The sequence below is a fragment of the Gallus gallus genome, chromosome 7 (genome assembly GCF_016699485.2).
Source record: "Gallus gallus isolate bGalGal1 chromosome 7, bGalGal1.mat.broiler.GRCg7b, whole genome shotgun sequence".
Lineage (NCBI taxonomy): Eukaryota > Metazoa > Chordata > Aves > Galliformes > Phasianidae > Gallus > Gallus gallus.
In genome coordinates, this window is record NC_052538.1 from 6859263 (window position 1) to 6877842 (window position 18580).

Below are 18580 nucleotides of genomic sequence, written 5' to 3' on the forward strand. Positions count from 1 at the left end.
GTTTTGGCTTCTTGATACAAGGAGGATGCTGAGTAGCTGGAACAGATTCAGAAAAGAGCAAGAAAACTGGTGAAGAGACAAGAAAAGATGATATGAGGAGCAGCTGAGAAAAGTGAGGTTGTTTGAAGTGGAGAAAAGGAGGCTGAGGGGAGAGCTCCTCACTGTCTGCAACTGCCTGAAGGGAGGTTGCAATGAGAAGCGTGTCAGCCTCCTTCCTCTTATGCCGAGTGATAGATGGCAAGGAAGCAGACTCAAGGGGTTGCAGGGGAGGTTCAGATCGGACATCAGGAGGGATTTCTTTATAATTATGGTGGACAGAAAATGGAATGGACTGCACAGGGAAGTGCTGACATCCCCATCCTTGGATGTATCCGTATCAGATGGAGTTTAATGGCGGTAGTCTGCAGGCCAGGTTGATGACTGAAATCGATGGTCTTGAAGGCTTTTTCCAACATAAACGATTCTATGAATCTATGATTCTAAGGAAGGTTAAAGGCCTAATGGAACTGACTCTGGCCAAGGATGTCAAAGGCAACAAGCAGAGCTTCTATTAAGTGCAAAAGGGAGCGCTGGCGAAATGTGGGAGCACTACTGAATGAAACGTGGGGGGACGTGGTTACACAGGACAGGGAAATGGCCAAGGTACTGAAGAAGACACCTTTACCAAGATTGGCCTTCAGGAATGACAGGTCTCCAAAGCCAGTGGGGGAAATTAGAGCAAGGAAGACACATCTCTGTTGGAAGAGGCTGGGATCCGGGAATCCTTGGTCACTGACCAAGGCAATCAGCTCTGGTGCTGGCACACTCTGCAGGAGAGGGGAAAATCACCATGTGCAGAGGGGTTTCCTGAATCCGTGGGACCGTGGAGAGACTATCCAGGAGAGTGCAGCTTTGTGACAGGTCTGGGGCTGACAAGTCCTGGGGGTGGTGGGGATCAACTGTGACCACCGCCCATCTCTGTAACAAGCAACACACAGGGAGCAGTGCAAGGACTTCATGACCCTGGGAACAGTGTTAAAAGGACCAGGAGTGCTGAGTGTGTTGTTGTCTTCTGTATTCACAGTCAGAAAGAGGATTTGGGAAGAAGGAGACGAGCTGAACAGGTGAACGCCTGTCTGCATGGTGCCATTCTCAAGGTTTCATCTTCTGCAATCCTGGACACACCTTTGAGAAAACAGGCCTGTACACTGCTGGTGGGGCCAAGTGGGGCAAGCGTGTCGTAGCCTGCAAGCTGTCCAGAATTATAATCAGAGCTTTCATTAAGATGTAACGGTGGAAGGACGATGGAGTCCTTGGGTGACAGAGAAGAGCCAGGGGCTGCTGATGCTGTTGGAATCAACAGGGAAACACCCATGAATGGTCTCAGAGGAGTTCCAGTGCGCTCCTGTCAAAGGCTGACACAGCCAGTAGCCCAGCTGGTGCCTCTGCACCAATGCACAGAGCATGGAATAGAAAGAGGAGGAGTTGGGAACCACTGCACAGCTGGAGAACTGTGATGTAATCACTATCACGGTAACGTGGTGGGACGAATGACACAACTCAAGCACTGCAAATGATGGCTTGAGACTGTTCAGATGGGAACAGGCACGGAAGGAGAAGCAAGGTGGTTGCAGTGCAGATGTAGAAAGGAATCGATCCCAAAGAGCTATCTGTGCAAAATGGCCATGAAGGAAACCCTGTGTCTGTTTTAGCCCAGCAGTGCATGGGGCACAACACATGGAGCTGCTGGAAGGAAAGTGTCAACTGAGAAAGAGAACTGAGGAAAATTTCCCTGAAAACAGACCTCCGCTCACACCACCACTATCATCATCATCATCATCATCATCACCACCATCACTACCATTACCACCCAGGGGATGTAGCTCAGCGGTAGAGCGCCTGCTTTGCATGCAGGAGGCCCTGGGTTCAACCCCCAGCATCTCCACACTTTTGCTGCCTGTGAGGAAAACCCCGCACTCACCTTTCTTGGGTCACCTCCAGAGCCCCTCTCCCCTTGCACCTGTCTTTCTCCCCTGTGATCCCAGCAGAGCAGCTGGTGCTTTCCTGCAATGTCACATCTGTTTCTATGAAGCGGAGAATGGATAACCCAGGGAGCTACTGACCTTCCAGCCTCACCACTGTGATGCAGAAGATCATGGGACAGATCCCCATGAAAGCTGTGCCAAGGCACATGGAAGAGAAGTACAAAATCAGGGACAACTGGAATGGTTTCACCAATGTCAAGCCCTGCCTAACCAACCTAATAGCCCTCTGTGGTGTTTTAACTGCATCAATTGACATCATAAGAGTCACTGATGTATTTTCTCTGGACTTCAGTAAGGTCTTTGACATGGTCCCCCACAATAATCTTCTTTCCAAATTGTAAAGAATTAATTTGAGAGATGGAGTGATTGATGAATGAGTAACTGGTTGCAAGATTGTTTCCAGATTGTGGTGGTCAATGTTTCCATGTCCGGGAGATCAATGACAAGATGTGTCCCTCTGGGATCCATGCTGGGACCAATATTCTTTAATGTCTTCATTGGTGGGATCAAGTGCACCCTCAGCAAGCTTGCTGATGACACCAAGCTGTGTGGTGTGGTTGTCACTTCTGAGGAACAAGATGTCATCCTGAGGGACCTAGGCAGGCTGAGCAGTGAGCCCTGGAGAACCTCATGAGTTTCAACAATGCCATGTGCAAGGTTTTGGGGAGACCTGATTGCAGCCTTTGATTATCTCAAGGGTTGCAATAAAAAAGAAGGGAACAGACTCTTTAGCTGGGTCTATTAGGACAAGAGGTTTCAAACTGAAGGAGGGGAGATTTACGTTGGATATCCAGAAAAAAATATACGATGAGAGTTGTGAAGCACTGGCTGGCATAGGTTGCCCAGAGAGGTAATGTATGGCCAATCCCTGGAGGCATTCAAGCTCAGGCTGGATGGCACTATGAGCAACCTGATGTAGCTGTAGATGTCCCTGTTCACTGCAGGGAAATTGAACTAGATGAATTTTAAATGTTCTTTCTAACTCAGTTGATTCTGGTGTTCCCAACTAGTAGAGACTTTGACCTGACCCTGACTTTACTCGGAATTTTGCGAACCCAGCACAGGTCATGTGGCTGGTCACCATGGCTGCTGGCCGTGGTGGGAAGCAAAGCAGCAGGGAAGTTGTGCCCAAGATGTCAGGGTTCTTGGGGCTTTGGGTGTGATCAGTGCCCTGTCCTCACAGCGGTTGTCCCCAGGCCTGAAAGGCAATGACGTCCAAAAGGGAAGGGCTCATCCAGGAGCTGAAGCTAGGACCTCTTGCACCCTAAGTGAGAATCATATCCCTAGACAAATAATACAAGATGTATAACTGTTGGGGTCCCCCTCACAAGTGCCATGCACTGGGGTGTTGGGCACAGTGCAGCCTCTGGCACTGCTGGGCTCAGTCCCTGCTACCAGGCCCCAGGCACACTGTGGGGGTATCCCAGCTTCCCAGTAGGACTTCCTGAACTGGAGGATAGGGGCCATGGGTGTACTTATGGATGCCTGGGGTAACCCCATGTGCCCAGGGCTGTGGACAGGAGTGCCCCCAGCTGTGCCAGGCTGAGGCTGTGATGGCCGAGGGGTGAAGGCGTTGGACTTGAAATCCAATAGGGTTTCCCTGCGCAGGTTCGAATCCTGCTCACAGCGATGGATTTTACCCCGGGCCTGCAGATGGAAATGCCATTCTGAGGCCCTGGCAAGGAGAGGCTGTGTTTGTCTCCTCCCCAGTGTGGTCAGTAGCTCCATGGTTGAATCTGCATCAAAGCCCCTGGCAGGGGTGTGTGTATGGATAGCCCAGAGTAGGAGGGACAGAGGCCCCAGAGGCTACCCAGTTTTGCAGCCCTGCAAGAGATGGGGAAGTGGGAGGCCAAATTTTGTTGTGCTTGGGACTGCCCTGTGCAGTGCCTGTGCCTGGTGTTTGCAAGCCACTGTGCAGTGCATTGCTCAGGGCAAGAGCTGCTGGCACAGTGTGCTGCGGGGGGAGCCTAGGTGCTCTGGCTCAGTGGTCTAAGGGTATGATTCTTGCTTTGGGTGTCAGAGGTGCAAGCCCAACTCTTTTCCACACCCCTGTTCTGAGGCACTGGGTGCCTGGGCCACTCCTCATGCTGAAGATGGAGACAGCAGAACAAAGCACCATGGTCCAGTGAGCAGATGTGCCCTGCTCCACCAGCACCACTCAAAGAATGCACGCAAGAACCACCTTACACAGCCATAAGCAGATCACCCTCATCTTCTCTCAGAACAGTGCAGACACATCTCAACAAGCAGGAATTATAGCCTTGGAATATTTAACTTAATAATTATTGAGTTTGAAACTTACATCCCTGGCTGTTTCAGTCCAGGATGCTGTAAACATTTTGGACCTGGGCTGTGCTTGCACCCCTGTCTCCCCATCCCCAAAGGGAGGAACTCAGAGGTTGTGGGTGTGGGGTAGCTGAGTGCCATCCATGGTGCTGGTTTAGGCTCAGGGTGCAGTGCAGTGCTGACAGAACAAACAGAGCTTCCAGCTCATCAGGGTGCACGCCATGGGCCCCTGCTCCCATGAGTGGCACCAGAAGGACCAGACCAGAATACCAGTACCTTTTGATTTGTGTGCCTTTTCCTTTGTTACTCAGGTGTGTGGGTGGCCTGTGATTACTTTGCTCTGTGGGATTTCCAGCCCTGAGGAAGAACCACAGCCCTCACTGTGGAGTCCCCCAAGGCTGGAATCACTGCCTGTCTGGCTCCCCAGGCTTTTGCAGGTCTCTGCCCCATGGCTGGTCTGTAGGTGCAGCAGCTGGTGTCTGGGGCAGGTTGCTCATCTCAGCAGCAATTTCTCCTCCCTCTTATCCCTGCCACACAACTCATCTCTCTCTCCTTCCTAAAAACTTAAGAGTAGGTGCCCACAAATAAATCCCACCATGGACTATCACATCTGCTGGCTTGCTGTCTCCACCTGGCTGACTCCAGGGTGCACGTCCCGAAGCACTCTGACCAGTAGTTCTTGTCTCAGCAAGGATGAGGGAAGTTACCCATTGAGAGACCCTTGCAGTTCTAGGGTTGCCCTCAGATTGCTGTCCAGGTGCTGGGATGTAGTTTATCTTTTATGACCTGGCAATGGAGTTGTCTCCTTGACCTGTCCCACTGCCGTGAGCCACCAGGACTCTGGCCTCCACTTCTGGGTGTGCAGAGAAGCCATGCACAGAGGTACTGGGATCCTGTTCATTTTTATCACCAAACCCAAGTCATCTGGGGCTTCCACTCCTGGCAGTCTCAATGGTTCGCCATTTGCAGCAGTCTTCTCCTTTCCATGACAATTCTCTGAGTGTCTCCATTTGTTGCAGCCCAAGCCATGACTTCATCTTTCCTCTTCCCTTTCTCCATCCCCAGAGGAGCCAGGCACCCATCACTGCACTTGGGAAGAGCTGTGGGCTCTCCTTGTGCAGCAGATACTTGCTCTCTGTTACTATTGGCTTCCCCAAGCAGAGAAATGCAGAACAAAACAAGTGAGCCCATTCACCAAGGGTAGTGGTGTAAGCTGGGATGTGCTTGTGGTCATAAGCACCCCAAAGAGGAGATCAACACCCCCATGGACACGATCTCCTTAAAAGGGAGTTGCTACCATCACAGTTCCAGAACAGCATGGTTTGAGCTGGAGTACTCCACCACTGTAATTTTTGCTAGAGCAGCTGCATCCATGAAAGCAAAGGATAGAAGAATGAAAAAGAAAGGAAGTAGGAGTCTCCAGGAAGCACTGATTGCTGCAGGATCCTGCGTGATGGCAGGGAAGAGGTTTCTTCCAAGGACATGAACAGGTCAGCAAGGATGAGAGGACAGCAGAAGTCACGAAACTCTATAGATCCAGGCATGGCCCAGGGGTCACATTTAGACTATGCTCCAGTCTTCTCTGAGTAGTGCTGCTGTTGTTGCTGCTGAAAGCCATGAGAAGGTAATGCTGTAACCAAACCCCAGGACCCACCTATTTCCTTCCATGTGCCTCTTTCCACCAGCTGAGCTCTATTTTTCATCTGTCTTCAAATGTAGTTCCCAGTTTGTCACTGGGGCCTGTGGCTGCAATGTCTTTACAGGAACCTGTATTTTAGGGCCTAATTAGCAGGTCTGTGGGGTACTGCTTGGGGCAAGAACTGCCTGGGGGGGATACAAAGTGGAGTGAATTCAGGACAGCTCTTGAGCTGGCAACCAAGATGGTCGTGCTCCCAGCCAGGAGTCACAGCAGCCATGGAGACAAGTGCCAGGTCCCTTGGGCTGTGGATCACTGCAGGGACTCAGAACCTCCCCTCCCTGGCTCTGTCTGCACTAAGACACCACAATTTTCAAATGGACTTGCATGGATTTCAGTCTCCTTCGAGACACTCCTTCCCTCTCCTTCTAAACACTCATAACCTCTGTGTAGATTTTCACAGCACCAAAATGTATAAAGAATGAAAGAATTATACAAAGTCTATGGAGGACTTAGATGCACTCTTATTCCTCATTTCATTAGCTGAAAATGTTCTTCTTGATGTTCCATGGCATGTTATAAAGAGGCTTACTCAGTGCCTACATCCTCTCTCTGTAAAATAATTATTCTTCTTCATCTAATGTCTTCAGTCAAAATCAGCAGGCCCTCATCTTTGGGAACATCTCAGGGAGAAGCTCATTGTGCTGTGGCTAGGGCCAGGAATAGGGATATCCTCATGAGATCTGAGGAAGTCCCCTGAAACATATGGGAAGGGAGATTTTGTATTCATTTTGAATGTATTTTTAATAAAACAAGTTGTTTTGGAGTGATTGTTTTCATGGAGATACAGATACTTCCAGCCTCTGCCATCATTGAAAGCAGAAAGGAAGACTGGAAATGACAGAGATTCTTGTTGCACAGAAATTACAGCCATTATTCAGCTCCAAATGGTCAGTAGGCAGTATGATAGCATTAGGACCTTTCTCTAATGTTGTGTGTGGTTTCACATTATTCTGTTCAGCAACAGAAAGCAAGGGCCCAGGAGGAGTGGTCTGGCATGTGCTGATGTCTCCATTCTCTGATTATACTGCAGCTGCCCCAGGTAGCTCTAATCATAGACTCGTGGAGTCATTAAGATTGGGAAAGACCTCTAAGATCACCCAGTCCAACCATCAGCCCACCACCACCATGCCCACTGACCATGTCCCTCAGTGCCACATCTCCACAGCTCTGGAACACCTCCAGGGATGGTGACCCCACCTCCCTGGGCAGAGTTGGACAAAGGGGGACCATTCAAAGAAACATCTCCCAAGAACACAACTTATCTCTCTTTACCCTTACCCGCCATCCAACCGAAAACTCACTGCAAAAACAGGCAAAATACCATTTTGATACAAGAAATCTTGATGTTGCCACGGCCTTGTGGGAAAAGACAATGAGGCTGTTGCATGTGTCCCTGAGCTGGTACTTGCTGTAGGGCAGCAATAAAGGTCTGCAGAAGTTTTCCTTTGGGCTGAATACAGTGAGCCCTGTGCTTACATCAGCACAGTGTGGCACTGAGCATCAGAAATTCCCATTTCAGACTGGAAAAACAACACCCACATAGCAATAAGTTGCAACCAGAGCAGGTCACCACTTCAGACCAGAGACAAAAAGAACTCCAGAAGACTCAGGCTATGATGTAGCATGTCTTTAATGAGAAAAAGAAACAATAAACCAGTTGAGAGTATGAGAAGTGCATTTCTAATGCTCACTAAAGGAACGGACAAACACTATTTAAGGACAAAACGACCCCTACAAGGTGTTCCTCTGCCCCTGCTGCGTCTGCAGCTCTTGGCAACCATCTTCTGCCTGCAGCCAGCTATAAGCTAGTAGTAAATGCTGTGTAACACCACAGGGTGTGACACTTACATGGAAGCATACAACAGTAAGGCATAGCTAGAGAAAGGTATACAGAGGCGCAATCTTGAATGAAAAGTGCCCATGGATCCCTTCCTGCTGGGAGAGTTGCAGGTGCCCCCTATGGCTTGGAAACACGCGGGCACTTCCTCAGTCCTCTTCCCCAGTCTTGTTCCTGTGCTTTGCTTTTCCTTCCTTGCTGGCCTCAGTGGGATGAGGTGGCTGATGGCGACACCCTACAGCCCACCCCCGAGGCACAGCAATGCCCCTTTCCCCAGCCCCCGTGTGCCACCAGAGGCCACTGGCACCCCACAGCACCGGAGGTAGCTCCCAACTGCTGCCGATGCTGTGGACCCCACTGTCGTGCTCTGCGGGTAGGAGCTGAGGATGGGCCCAGGCAAGGTCACCACCACGGTAGGGGGCTGGATGACGGTGGTGGAGTCCCAGCAGCGTCGGTAGCAGGGCTCGTTGCAGCTGGTGGCCAGTGGCCTGGGGCTGCAGGAGGCAGGCAGGCACAGGTCGTAGCAGGACATCATGCAGTGAGAACAGGCACCTGGAAGGCAGAGGAGGGCATAAGCACAGGGCAGATGCTGTCCCTTCCCTGCTGAGCTCTAACTCAGTGGCTCTGGCAGCCAGAGGTAGGGATAATTTGATTTCATTTGAATGACCTGCCCTGGGAGGCAGTGCTGGAGAGGTGACGGCAATCCTTCCGCAAGCAGAGTGCTCACTGGAATGCTTCCTGTTGCTGTAAAAAACACTTAACACAACACGAGTGAGCTGGATTTAGCACAGGCTAAAATTGAAGGGATCTCTGCTGCCCTCCCTACAACAGATGGGCATTGATCTCTGTAACCAGGGAATGTGCTATTCTTTCTGCTCTTTAATTTTATTTTTAACAAAAAATTCATGAAGGATGTGCCTGGCTACATGGCTACAGATCCCTGTGGCATTTACCCAGTGCGCCTTGCATTCTTCATCCCCTTGCACCCTCATGTTATGGCAGGAAGAATCCCTCCCCCCGGTGCCTCCACAGGTGGGAGGCAGACAACAAACCTCGACCCCTTGCTGAGGACTGGGCAGCACACATCAGTGCTGACAGCATCTCGGTCAGAGGAAGGAGCGGAGCATCTCAACTTACCTAGGCAGTGGAGGATGCAGCAGCTGGGAAGCGGGTGAGAGGGCCCAGCAGTGCCTGGTGTTATATAGGGTGTCCCAACCCCCGGGGGAGTTGGCGCATTCCTTCCACATGAAACTCCCCAGTAACCAGCAGTTTTCTCCTGGAAAGCTCCCCCAGCTGATTAAAAAGTTTTGTCTTTCATCTGTCATGTTTTGCTTCCATTTAGTACTGAGTAAGATTGAAATGATTCCAGCTACATACAGTAATTATCTTACCTCCCAGGGCCAAAGTGCATTTTAGGTTGGATGCTACGAGACAGGAGAGTGCTTCAGCAGAATTTAGGGCAGGTGCATCCCCAGCACATCTCCCCTCCCTCCCCTTCTTCTGAGCACAACCATAAATCAGTGGGGAATTCAGCTCCTGAGTTCACCTGAGGTGAGATCATAAACCTGGGGCTTTAAGCACACCAAGAGAAACACATCCATGCACAAGTTCAGTGCAAACAGCAAGGCTCCTGCACTGCCTGGGCCTCACGGGTTCCTATTGGTGATTGAAAGATGGGGGATGCTGCAAAGGTGAGGGGTGGTAAGGGAGATTATCACACAACCAACGGTATGGTGCTGCAGTTCTGCAGCTCTCATCCTTCCCCAGCTATCCAGGTAGCACAGACATAGACGCGGCTCAGTGCAAGCCCCATGTAGCTGAATTAATCTAGCGTGACCAAGTGTTTATGCATTTGGATCCAGTTTATGCGTTTGGATCCACATGGACTATGTCGTATTTTGATATTTCTCATGTGTGAGGCACGTATTCAGTTTGGAAAGTTGAGCAGATTTTAAAAGCAAACGAATCAAAGACACAGAAAAGTGTTAAAAAGACTCTGGAGTCCATCCCTGAAGGTGGCACTGACCGTAAGCAGTGAACTTTGCTCAGTGAGCTGATTGCAGAGGCCTGGAGCCTTCCCAACCTGCTCTTGGGACATGCTAAGAGCAGTGAGTCAGAAGTTCACAGCTATTCTTTCCTGTGATGGAGAGAAACTGCCAAGACATTCTAATGATAGGTGTGACTCCAGATTGCTCTGCTGAACCCTGCTAACCTGCTAGAGAGACAGGGAGTCGCAGGAGTCCCGACCTGCATTTAAACATGAATCAGCTATATGCTGGGGAGAAGGAATCGCTGATGTAGTACCGAGGAGGGGAATGAGCCATCAGGCTCCGAGGGAAGCTGGAAGAAGGCTTCTCATTTCACTCCAGCAGAGCCCAGGTGGAGGCATAAATACCTTCTGGCCCAAAATAAATTATGACAGTATCAGGCCACAAGCATGTGTAGAGCCAGGGGGGCTTCAGCATCGCTGTTACAGATGTGCCTTGTAGGGGTTTTCAGAGTCACTTTAGTTACTGGGGTGAGTAGACTGCTCACATTGGATCATCATGTTCCAGCACAACATCAGTGCATGCAGTACACATTCATTCACAGGGGTATATAAAGAAGGCATGATTCTGAGAGTGAACAGATCCCTGCACTGAATAAAGTCCTTTGCTTGGAGAAGGGAAAGGGGAAAACAATGGTCACATGTCAGGAAGTCAAAATAATCAGTTTTGTGTAATGAGAGAGGTTAAAACAAAAGAAAATCCATAGGGAGAAGAGCTCTTCCTGGGGGTGAAGGTGTCTGGGAGAAAAACAGGACTGGTTTTACTAACCCCTGTTCCTTTCAGGAAATGAGCTCTTCTGCTGGAGACATACCTTTCTCTGGAGAAACCACAAAATCAAGAAAATATTGTGAAATCAAACACATCAAGTCCATTTTCTTAACTTTTGCAATGGATCTAGGATGTGCACCCATTTCAGTCCTATGTAGTTTTGTTCCCAAACTGCTTGACTATCTTACCTAACAGGTGGGAATCATAGAATCATGGAGTCATTCAGGTTGGAAAAGACCTCTAAGATCCCCCCCCGCCATGCTCATGTCCCTCAGTGCCACATCCCCACAGATATAGAACACCTCCAGGGACAGTGACCCCACCTCTTGCTGGGCAGCTGTGCCACTGCAGCACTGCTCTTTCAGAGAAGACATTTTTGCTGATATCCAACCTGAAATGCTAGGGATGGTTTTATTCACCCATTAAAAACCCCCTTCTGTGGAAATTGCTGGAGTTCACAGAAGTTCCCTACAGAGCTGGTGGATAGGGACCTGCGCTTGGCTTTGGCCAGGGAGTGCCAGCCTCTGCCATCTCACCACAGGATGATCCCAGGCTGCCGTGGGAACCCTGTGGAGCAGTGAGGACACGGGCCTCTGCACAAGGACGCATGAAAAGACTTTAGAGGAGCCCTTGGAGTATAGCTTGCCCAAAGCCTTGGGGCTGCAGGACATCCAGTTTCACAGACTCTATTATTGCTGGGTCCCCAGGTGAACTGGGGCTCCGTGGCCTCACCGTGGCTGGCACGTTTCTGCAGGCCTCATCACCGAATGCAAGGGCAGGGGCAGCCGTGCTTCTCCTGGGCTGCCATTCCTGTCATTTCCCTGGGAAGGCTCCCACAACCCCCTGCAGGAGCCTGGCTGTCACTGCTGGGACCTTCCCACTACCGCAGCACCGGGCAGCAGCGGGTCCGCTTGGAGGTGCTGACTCTGCCACTTGTCCCCGCTCCTGGGGCAGGCCGCTCCCTGATGGCTCCAAGGCATCTCACCAGGCTCAAGGAGTAAATGTGGCCCCAAGGAGAGCCCAAAAGCTGACGCAGGGCCTGCGGCGTGGGCATCCCCCCAGACACAGCATGGCTTTGCCACATTCTCATCGACAGAAAGAGGCAGACAGAGTGGGAAAGGCAGCTACAAGGCTGGCACAACGTGTTTCCCTGGCTGCTACAAAGCACAGATGCGCTGGTTGCCAGGGACAGGAGGTGAGGATGTGGAGGTCGAGCGGGGCTGGATGGCACAGTCACCTGCAGCTGCCCCAGGGAGGGCTAGATACCAAAACGCTGAGTGGACAGCAGAGCTCTCGTCCTGGCTGCCAGGGACTGCCCCAAAAGCCACCTCAGAGAAGCTTTATGGGATGCAGGGAACCGACGAGGGTGGGATTCGAACCCACGCGTGCAGAGCACAATGGATTAGCAGTCCATCACCTTCACCACTCGGCCACCTCGTCCCCTGTTTTGGGGTGGTTTGGGGGATTTTTTTCATTTTTGGTAAAGCTACCAGCCCACCACTTGTTCCTCAGTGCTCCTCCCTGAGAGCCAGGCTGTGGGACTGAGCTGTGCCCCTGCCCTTCCCAAGGCGGGCAGCAACAGCATGGCAAGAGCTTTGTGGTTCTTCTGTCTCTCTCCTCTCAGTCCCAGTTCAGAGAGCGATAAAGAGTAGAGTGGGCAGAACTTCTGCTTCATTTATTTTTGCCAAAAATAAGGCTTTACGATATTCTTTTCTTTATTTTTCTTACAGTTGTAGGTTTCCACGACCCATTGCCTTTCTCCCACCCCAGGCTACAACCAGAGGGATTTTCCTGCGTGATTCTGTACCAGTTATGCTTGTAAATCAAAGGGGAAGATGGCAGGGGGGAACCTAGTCTGCACAATGTACCTCTTAATTTCCCAAATATTCTGGATTTTGAGATGGTTTTTGGGCCAACTCTTCAGTTTAAGCTTCCCAGGAATATGGGACAGAAGGAAATCATCCTTCTTCCCATGTGCAGGTCAGGGTCACCAGAGAGGTGAGAGACTCTCTCCCAGTGTGTCCTGTGCTCACCTGTGCTCACTGGCTATAGGGCATCCCAGCCTGGGGCAGAGACCCCAGTGGTGAGCCTGACCAGGGGCTAGGAAGAAAATCAGCCCCCAGGCCAGGCAGCACTGGAGATCAAACCCAGGATCTCCTCTTTACTAGACAGGCACTTCAACCAGCTGAGCCATGGTGCCCACCTGCCCATGATGCTGGTCCCCTCATCCCAAGAGCAGCCTCAGGACACCCTGTCCCTATGCACCCTGAGCCCCAGACTCCTACCTCAGTGTGGTGTGCCTCAGTCAAGGGGGAGAGCAGCTGGCAAGCAGGTTCCTGGTGCTGAATCAGCGCTGTTCACACCTGCCAAGCTTATCTCGAGTCAGATGGGAGAAAGGCAGCCAAGCACTGCTCTGGTGTGGGCAACCAGGAGGAAGGCTGAAATACTCAGGATGAAGCAAGGCACCATACTGTTCAGGCAGAAAAAGTGCCCAGCAGGAAGAAATCCCCCCAGGGCTGGTGGCTCCTGCCCAGAATTACACTGGATGATGATCCAACCAGCATTGGAGCCCACAGGAAAACTGGAGATAGATATCCTCAGTGTTTCCTTCAGGATAAATGAGGACAAGAGTGCACAGAAAAGGCAGCAGCTTGCACTGGATCCAGTAGCAAAGACAGGGATGGGGAATCAGTCCAAATCTCAATGGGGTACAGTAGCAGTGATGGAAAGTTTCACACACAGGCTCGTTGGTCTAGGGGTATGATTCTCGCTTTGGGTGCGAGAGGTCCCGGGTTCAAATCCCGGACGAGCCCCCCTTTTGGGCACCCACCTGCCTCACACAGTGCCTGGTGGGGCACCGCCCTCCCTGCAGACCAGGGCCACCCCACTGCCTGCTGCTGCCTCATTTGGGGCTGGGGCTGGGCCTGGGAGTGGGCTCCATCAGCAGCAGTGGGGAGGTTGCATTGGGTTCCCAGAGAATGTGATTCTGGGGAGGGCCCATGGGGGATTTGTGGGCAGGAGCAGCAAAACTGAGAGGGAACTGAAGAGACTTCTGCAAAGCCCAGACCCTCCCCCCCCTCAAATACCATCCTGTGTGTTTCTCTTTCAGGATGGTCATGGACGCAGGGCAGCACAGGGCTGGTGGCTGTGCTGGGGAGCAGCCAGCGGTGTGGGATGCTACACCACCTCCCTCACACTGTGCAGCATCCCTGTGCTGTCCCCCCTCCACAGGATCTGCTCCAGATGTGAGCATGGTGTGGAGTCAGGGCAGGAATGTTGAAAAGAGAAGGGCTCGTCCGGGAGTTGAACCCGGGACCTCTCGCACCCGAAGCGAGAATCATACCCCTAGACCAACGAGCCCCACACCAAACCTGTTTGGCGGCTCATCTCTTGTGCTTCAAAGGTGTTCGTGTTTGCCGGTGCAAACAGAGATGTCTTCTAGCTCTTCTAGCTCTTTCACTGCAGTAGAGGGGCCAGGAACAGCCCAAGGCAAGCCGTGTTCTCTAGCAGCCTCAGGCTGTTGTGGGCAGCTGAGAGACTGGGGTGTCTTGGGGAAGAAAAGGGTGGACATGCTGGAGGTGGAACTGCATGCAAAGCAGGCACTCTGCTAAGCACAACCCCCACAGAATGGGCTGCGGGGTATTGGGGCTGCCTCATGGGGATGGCTGTGCCACAGGCATAGGGCAGGGGTGCTGTGATGGCCGAGAGGTGAAGGCGTTGGACTCGAAATCCAATAGGGTTTCCCTGCGCAGGTTCGAATCCTGCTCACAGCGATGGATTTTACCCCAGGCCTGCAGGTGGGAATCATGGAATTGTAGAATGGTTTGGATTACAGGGGACCTTCTGACACTCAAAGCAAGAATCATTCTCCTAGACCAACGAGCCAGGGTGCTGACCCCTTGCAACCCACATCCTCTGCCCCACAGCTTTTCGGGTACTGCTGGCAAGCAGTACATGGCCGTACACAAGGGACTGGCACCACTCACACTCAGCATCATCGTGTGTTTCCTCCTCATGAGCATCTCTCCACCCATCACTGTGCTCACCACCACTATTGCTCACCATAGGACCCCTTTTTCCTCCATAGGGTGCCCTAGGGCACCCATTTTCTCCAGGAATTCAGTTCCTCATCCACCAAATACTCCCCCTGTCAAATCCATATTTTTCCAATTTGGAGAGAAGAATGTCAAAGGCCTTACTCCAGATAAATTACATCAGTGATTCTTCAGATGTCAGTTGACACAGTTACACCATCATAGAAGGCAGACGTGACCTTGGTGAAGTCATACTGGTTGGGACAGCCTGTAACCTCTCTGTCTTACACATTCCTTGACACTTGGAGGTTCCATGATCTTCTGCATCACAGTGGTGAGGCTGGAAGGTCAGTAGCTCCCTGGGTTATCCATTCTCCGCTTCATAGAAACAGATGTGACATTGCAGGAAAGCACCAGCTGCTCTGCTGGGATCACAGGGGAGAAAGACAGGTGCAAGGGGAGAGGGGCTCTGGAGGTGACCCAAGAAAGGTGAGTGCGGGGTTTTCCTCACAGGCAGCAAAAGTGTGGAGATGCTGGGGGTTGAACCCAGGGCCTCCTGCATGCAAAGCAGGCGCTCTACCGCTGAGCTACATCCCCTGGGTGGTAATGGTAGTGATGGTGGTGATGATGATGATGATGATGATGATAGTGGTGGTGTGAGCGGAGGTCTGTTTTCAGGGAAATTTTCCTCAGTTCTCTTTCTCAGTTGACACTTTCCTTCCAGCAGCTCCATGTGTTGTGCCCCATGCACTGCTGGGCTAAAACAGACACAGGGTTTCCTTCATGGCCATTTTGCACAGATAGCTCTTTGGGATCGATTCCTTTCTACATCTGCACTGCAACCACCTTGCTTCTCCTTCCGTGCCTGTTCCCATCTGAACAGTCTCAAGCCATCATTTGCAGTGCTTGAGTTGTGTCATTCGTCCCACCACGTTACCGTGATAGTGATTACATCACAGTTCTCCAGCTGTGCAGTGGTTCCCAACTCCTCCTCTTTCTATTCCATGCTCTGTGCATTGGTGCAGAGGCACCAGCTGGGCTACTGGCTGTGTCAGCCTTTGACAGGAGCGCACTGGAACTCCTCTGAGACCATTCATGGGTGTTTCCCTGTTGATTCCAACAGCATCAGCAGCCCCTGGCTCTTCTCTGTCACCCAAGGACTCCATCGTCCTTCCACCGTTACATCTTAATGAAAGCTCTGATTATAATTCTGGACAGCTTGCAGGCTACGACACGCTTGCCCCACTTGGCCCCACCAGCAGTGTACAGGCCTGTTTTCTCAAAGGTGTGTCCAGGATTGCAGAAGATGAAACCTTGAGAATGGCACCATGCAGACAGGCGTTCACCTGTTCAGCTCGTCTCCTTCTTCCCAAATCCTCTTTCTGACTGTGAATACAGAAGACAACAACACACTCAGCACTCCTGGTCCTTTTAACACTGTTCCCAGGGTCATGAAGTCCTTGCACTGCTCCCTGTGTGTTGCTTGTTACAGAGATGGGCGGTGGTCACAGTTGATCCCCACCACCCCCAGGACTTGTCAGCCCCAGACCTGTCACAAAGCTGCACTCTCCTGGATAGTCTCTCCACGGTCCCACGGATTCAGGAAACCCCTCTGCACATGGTGATTTTCCCCTCTCCTGCAGAGTGTGCCAGCACCAGAGCTGATTGCCTTGGTCAGTGACCAAGGATTCCCGGATCCCAGCCTCTTCCAACAGAGATGTGTCTTCCTTGCTCTAATTTCCCCCACTGGCTTTGGAGACCTGTCATTCCTGAAGGCCAATCTTGGTAAAGGTGTCTTCTTCAGTACCTTGGCCATTTCCCTGTCCTGTGTAACCACGTCCCCCCACGTTTCATTCAGTAGTGCTCCCACATTTCGCCAGCGCTCCCTTTTGCACTTAATAGAAGCTCTGCTTGTTGCCTTTGACATCCTTGGCCAGAGTCAGTTCCATTAGGCCTTTAACCTTCCTTAGAATCATAGATTCATAGAATCGTTTATGTTGGAAAAAGCCTTCAAGACCATCGATTTCAGTCATCAACCTGGCCTGCAGACTACCGCCATTAAACTCCATCTGATACGGATACATCCAAGGATGGGGATGTCAGCACTTCCCTGTGCAGTCCATTCCATTTTCTGTCCACCATAATTATAAAGAAATCCCTCCTGATGTCCGATCTGAACCTCCCCTGCAACCCCTTGAGTCTGCTTCCTTGCCATCTATCACTCGGCATAAGAGGAAGGAGGCTGACACGCTTCTCATTGCAACCTCCCTTCAGGCAGTTGCAGACAGTGAGGAGCTCTCCCCTCAGCCTCCTTTTCTCCACTTCAAACAACCTCACTTTTCTCAGCTGCTCCTCATATCATCTTTTCTTGTCTCTTCACCAGTTTTCTTGCTCTTTTCTGAATCTGTTCCAGCTACTCAGCATCCTCCTTGTATCAAGAAGCCAAAACAGAACACAGCATTCAACGTGCGGTCTCATCAGTAATGCGTACAAGGGAACAATCCCTTCCTTGCGTTGTTGGTTGCGCTACTTCTGACGCAAATGTGAAAGTGTGCTCCCCTCTCCTCCTCCTCCTCACTCCCCCTGCTTACTCCTTCGGAGTGGCCTTATACACAGGAAGACAATGAGCAAGAGTACTCTTGTTAAAACAGATCAATGACCAAAAATCTGCCTCAAACTGGGGACCTGATGAAACAGAAGCTTGGTTCAACAGCTGAAGGCCAATCGAGCACGCACCTCAGAAGTATGACTGCCAATCAATCCTCACACCCCATAAATGGCAAGCAGCCTATAGGATGGCCTGGGTTGAAAAGGACCATAATGATCATCTCATTTCAATCCCCCTGCTATGTGCAGGGCCACCAACCACCAGACCAGGCTGTCCAGAGCCACATCCAGCCTGGCCTGGAATGCCTCCAGGGATGGGGCAAACACAACCTCCTTGGGCAACCTGTTCCAGTGCTTCACCACCCTCTGGGTGAAGAACTTCCTCCTAATATCTAACCTAAATCTCCCCGGTCTCAGCTGAAAACCATTCCACCTTGCCCCACGAGGCCCTGGCGCTCTCCAGCAGGGCAGCAGGTCGCATGGCAGGACTCCCCTCAAGTAAGGGCATCTCTTGAGGTTCGTCCTGTGCAGAGATCCCTTGCACTGCAGTGCCAAGATGCCTTAGCAATACTGATCCTCGCTAGGTGGCTAGTAGTTGTTAGCTTCGCTAAGTCTTGTTAGCTTCCCTAAGATTGTATCTTAGACTGATTGTGAACAAATGATCCCTTAAACATACACTGTTGACCAAGTGTGGGGCGAGGAGCAGATCCTGTTACAGCTGGGCTCCCTACTTCTGTCATTCAAGGAGTTCAGGGGGCAAGCAGCTTCACTCTGAACCTAATAGCTCAGCAGGAGGGTCTCCTGTCTGTGAGTGTTTAACCCTATCCTCTGTGCAATAAATGATCACGTGCATCCAGCCCTCTCTTAGACGGTGGTTAAGTCCCTGTTAAATCACTACATTGTATCTCTATTCAATTCTATGTCACTAAATATATCCCTTCTTCTCTCTCACCAGTGAACTGCACAGCCCAGTTGTTCCCATCTGTGGCAGCAGGGCAGGCTGCCATTGGCCTCCGGGGTGCTCCGCTGACTCAGCTCAGCCAGCTGTAGCCCAGCACCCCTCTTCTGCTGGACAGCTTTCCAGGCACTCTTCTCCAAGCCTGTACAGCTGCATGAGGCTGTTATCACCCAAGTGCAGTGCCCAACACTTCCCTTGGTTGAACGTCTTGCAAGTGAACTCAGCCCTTTGATCAAGCCTACCCAGATCTCTCTGCAAAGTCTTCCTGCTCTCAAGTGAATTACCTCTGTTGGTATCATGTGCACCTGGGCTGTGGCTA

The 18580-nt window shown here is 51.3% G+C and overlaps 1 protein-coding gene and 7 non-coding genes across 8 annotated transcripts; 4 read left to right on the plus strand and 4 right to left on the minus strand.

Annotated features, from left to right (window-relative positions):
- The first annotated feature begins 1852 nt into the window (after positions 1–1852).
- On the plus strand, positions 1853–1924 carry TRNAA-UGC. Its single transcript has one exon. It is a non-coding gene; the product is annotated as a tRNA-Ala (tRNA).
- Positions 1925–3571: 1647 nt separating this feature from the next.
- Positions 3572–3653, plus strand: TRNAS-UGA. Its single transcript has one exon. It is a non-coding gene; the product is annotated as a tRNA-Ser (tRNA).
- Positions 3654–7621: 3968 nt separating this feature from the next.
- LOC124418108 (beta-keratin-related protein-like) lies at positions 7622–9019 on the minus strand. Its single transcript, XM_046944034.1, has 2 exons — positions 8984–9019; positions 7622–8398 (listed from the first exon to the last, which is right to left on the minus strand). The coding sequence occupies exon 2, from the start codon at positions 8379–8381 to the stop codon at positions 8082–8084; it is 300 nt and encodes a 99-aa protein (XP_046799990.1). The 5' UTR covers positions 8382–8398; positions 8984–9019; the 3' UTR covers positions 7622–8081.
- A 3001-nt stretch (positions 9020–12020) lies between these two features.
- TRNAS-GCU lies at positions 12021–12102 on the minus strand. Its single transcript has one exon. It is a non-coding gene; the product is annotated as a tRNA-Ser (tRNA).
- Positions 12103–13403: 1301 nt separating this feature from the next.
- Positions 13404–13475, plus strand: TRNAP-UGG. Its single transcript has one exon. It is a non-coding gene; the product is annotated as a tRNA-Pro (tRNA).
- Positions 13476–13950: 475 nt separating this feature from the next.
- On the minus strand, positions 13951–14022 carry TRNAP-CGG. Its single transcript has one exon. It is a non-coding gene; the product is annotated as a tRNA-Pro (tRNA).
- A 331-nt stretch (positions 14023–14353) lies between these two features.
- Positions 14354–14435, plus strand: TRNAS-CGA. Its single transcript has one exon. It is a non-coding gene; the product is annotated as a tRNA-Ser (tRNA).
- A 786-nt stretch (positions 14436–15221) lies between these two features.
- TRNAA-UGC lies at positions 15222–15293 on the minus strand. Its single transcript has one exon. It is a non-coding gene; the product is annotated as a tRNA-Ala (tRNA).
- Positions 15294–18580: the final 3287 nt, after the last annotated feature.

Coding starts and splice junctions, on each gene's coding strand:
- LOC124418108 (XM_046944034.1), bottom strand. CDS start 8,381: ATGATGTCCTGCTACGACCTGTGCCTGCCTGCCTCCTGCAGCCCCAGG.